This window comes from Atta colombica, unplaced genomic scaffold (genome assembly GCF_001594045.1).
Source record: "Atta colombica isolate Treedump-2 unplaced genomic scaffold, Acol1.0 scaffold210, whole genome shotgun sequence".
Lineage (NCBI taxonomy): Eukaryota > Metazoa > Arthropoda > Insecta > Hymenoptera > Formicidae > Atta > Atta colombica.
In genome coordinates, this window is record NW_017259306.1 from 2,417,575 (window position 1) to 2,421,052 (window position 3,478).

The following is a 3,478-nucleotide window of genomic DNA, read 5'->3' on the forward strand; positions in this document are numbered from 1 at the left end:
TTTTGATGATATCTCCCCGAACAGTCATATAGATTCACGATCAGTTCAAAATTGAATGTTCTTTGAAATACTACATTTTGATTCTACCATTTTAAGAACTTATGTATGTGAACCAATGAACAGGAGTTTTTCAAGCTCGGTATTCTAGGGATATTACAATCTCTAACTACACAACGAACGCAACGCGCCAAACGTATAATTCCGTAACTAAAATCCATGCATGATTTAACTTAACTTAAACTAACTTAACCTAACAATTAAAGTTAGGACTTTGTAGCGAGATTCGAAATTAATCTCCTTGTTTTCTTCCTTTAAATAACCTTGATAAATTCCATTTCCAAGGAATTTACGTGGATTATTCGAAAATTATCATTATGCGAGAGACAATCTGACGGTTCAATATAAAGTATATACATACTGCAATCCTTATATAAACATATATAAACATATATAAGTTTTCTAGGAGAAATTGGTGTTTTCATATAATTAACTTAATTGTGAGTAAACTGAGTTGAGAGTGAGTAAACTGAACAATGGAATGTGAAGGAACGGACGTTGATTCATGCCCGTCAATAACATGTGAAACTTTAGATAAAAATGATGAAACGGAAGAAAACAATGCAGAAAGCAAAGCTGATGAGACTAATCCAGTGCAATTAAATTCATTTGTAATGATTGAAGACTCCCGCGTTTTGTTGAATAATGAAACTTGTTTGGGATCTAGTAAAATGCCAGACCTCACCTCCTCACAGTCACATGTAAGTTTGAGACATATAGGCAAGTATACTTATAATTTGATAAAATTTATTTATGTATAATAATAATAAATCGTTGCTATATTACTTAAGCGAATTGCAAAATAATGATTCTTCAAATTATAGGAAACGTGTCAAACTTTGTCAAAACAAATAGTAAATCTTGCAATAATGAAACAAACAAGAAACAATGAAGCTGCAAATATCACAGAGCCAAGAAATGTAAATTCAGAAGATGCTAGCTCAACAGATTCTCCTTGCATCTATAATTATAACTGGTCAAAAGCACCAAAGATATTATGTGTAGCGACTAAGGAATATCAGTTCACAGATATGTATGAGAATTTTACAAAAGGTTGTCAATGGTCCCCAGATGGAACGTGCTTACTTGTATCATCGGAAGACTTTAAGATACGCCTTTATGAACTTCCTAGAGATTTGTACTCTGGCCAAATGCCATCTGATTTTATACAGACCGATTTTACATCTGCTTTGACTATTAAAGAAGGTGGCCTCATATATAACACTTGCTGGTATCCCTATATGAATTCATGGGAACCTGCAACATGCTGTTTTCTTAGTACAAGTAGAGAGAGTCCTGTTCATTTATGGGATGCATTTACAGGAGAATTACGTGCAACATATCGAGCTTATAATCAGTTAGTAATAGTAACATTGCTCGAGTTTTCAACTTTGTGAGAATATATAAAAAAAGGAGGAAAAAATATATTTTTTTTAGAGTTGACGAAGTAGAAGCATCTATTAGTGTTCAATTTGTGGATTCAGGAAGGGAAATATGGTGTGGTTTCAAGAATGCTGTAAGAACTTTCGATACAGATCATCCTGGACGTCAAACAAGCGACATTTATTTTAAACATGATTTTCCAAATATGACCGGATTGGTTTCGTGTATCCGTGAAAATCCAATTATGTCAGGCTTAGTTGCCTTTGGTACATATTCTAAATGTATTGGTATGTATCTGTGATAAGATTTAATTAAATATATAAAATTTTTGATATTATTAGGTCAATTCTAAGCAGAATTGTAAGACTTGTAACTTGTTCTCGTAAAATTTATGATTAGTTTTAATTTTATGCGTATCATAAGACGTACGATTTATAAATTAATAAATATATACGATTTCTTGTAAATTTTGTGGCTAATAAGAAGCTGTCTAAAGATATTGTATAAAAATATATAGATACTTTAAGTTTACTTAAAAGTTCTTATAAGTTTTACGAGAATATGTTACGAATCTTACGATTCTGTTTAGAATTTAAACATATGTCTGCTATAAAAGATATAATTTTTCTTTTTTATATACTTTTGAAGGTTTGTATAAGGATGGGCCATTATGCACCTTTAAAACTGAAAGTGGTGTAACACAAATTGAATTTAGTTCTTGTGGAATGAAGTTGTTCTCTGTTGTTCGGAAAAATAGTGAATTTCTATGTTGGGATCTCCGTAATCCTGGAAATGTTCTTTATTCTCTTCAAGGAAGACAATCGGACACTAATCAAAGAATACAGTTTGCTATTACACCTGACAGTAAACAAATAATCTCTGGTCAGTTTAAAAAAATGTAAAATGATAAATAGCATAATGTAATATATCTCTTAATTGATGTTATATATTCCATAGGTGGTGTTGATGGAAATATCATTATATGGGAATTACCAGAAATTACAAATTATGATGAAGAGAATTTGAATCCAAAATATAAAATAAGACTATCCAAAGACTGTATAAATGGAGTAAGCTTACACACAAATTTACCTATAATAGCAACCAGTTCTGGACAGAGACAATATGGTCAGCATATTAAGAGCAAACATAGGGACAATAGCGTGAGATTATGGTGGGCTACTTGAGATAATGATAGCTTTAGATAATTTTATACATGGTTTCGCATTAAAACAAAGATAAAACCAAATGAGATATGTGTAGCTCGTGTGATTAATGCATTTATATAGCTCGATTTACGAAGTTATAACATCAATGTTATGAAATTGGCCAATCATAATTGTTCTATTCTCCAAAGGAATAGCTATGATTGGCCAATTTTATAACATCGATGTCATTTGATGAAGCGATGAAATTGAAATTGAATGCCAATATGTCGATATAGGAAGTTACTATGTATATACTTTTATTATTTTATATTAGAAATAATCCGTGTTTCTCACAAACGTTTTGATCTTTGATTCGGATCTTCTTCAGTGTAAATTCCTTCACAAATAATAATTTACTTTAGGATATGTAAAAAAAAAATCGCTGTTGAATTAATCTTTGTTAATAGTACAGTTGAAAGTATAAGAAAACGACATAAATGTAACGACGAAAATTGTATTCTAAAATATATCACTGAATTAATTTCACAACTTGACTTTAAAATATACGGTAATTGTCATTGATTCATTGGCAAAATTATTACTTCTGAGAACTATTTACAAAACCCAGGATTAATTCCCATCTTGTAATAAAAATCTCCAATGGGGTTAATTAGACTTCGCAAATCGATTTCACGGAAGGCAATAAAGAATAACTCTCCACGATAAAAATAATTTCAACTTTCTAACTGCATCGATATCAAACATTCACTGGTATCTATCTGATGCGAGGAACAACGATGAGACCATCACATATAAAAGAAAATTAAGTTATACTTGTAATTCTGTAATGTTAAAAATATAAAATTAAAAAATTTTTCGAACAAGAAGCT

General features: G+C 30.6%; 1 protein-coding gene across 1 annotated transcript; it reads left to right on the plus strand.

Annotated features, from left to right (window-relative positions):
* The first annotated feature begins 529 nt into the window (after nt 1–529).
* On the plus strand, nt 530–3,095 carry LOC108687669 (telomerase Cajal body protein 1). The gene is made up of 5 exons (XM_018193572.1): nt 530–758; nt 882–1,414; nt 1,495–1,727; nt 2,089–2,322; nt 2,398–3,095. The coding sequence occupies exons 1-5, from the start codon at nt 534–536 to the stop codon at nt 2,625–2,627; spliced, it is 1,455 nt and encodes a 484-aa protein (XP_018049061.1). The 5' UTR covers nt 530–533; the 3' UTR covers nt 2,628–3,095.
* The last annotated feature ends 383 nt before the right edge of the window (nt 3,096–3,478 follow it).

Bases quoted from the DNA above. Each gene is read 5' to 3' on its own strand.
- LOC108687669 (XM_018193572.1), top strand. From the start codon at position 534: ATGGAATGTGAAGGAACGGACGTTGATTCATGCCCGTCAATAACATGT. The intron at 759-881 runs GTAAGTTTGAGA...TTCAAATTATAG, and splicing joins TCACCTCCTCACAGTCACAT to GAAACGTGTCAAACTTTGTC. The intron at 2,323-2,397 runs GTCAGTTTAAAA...TATATTCCATAG, and splicing joins CAGTAAACAAATAATCTCTG to GTGGTGTTGATGGAAATATC.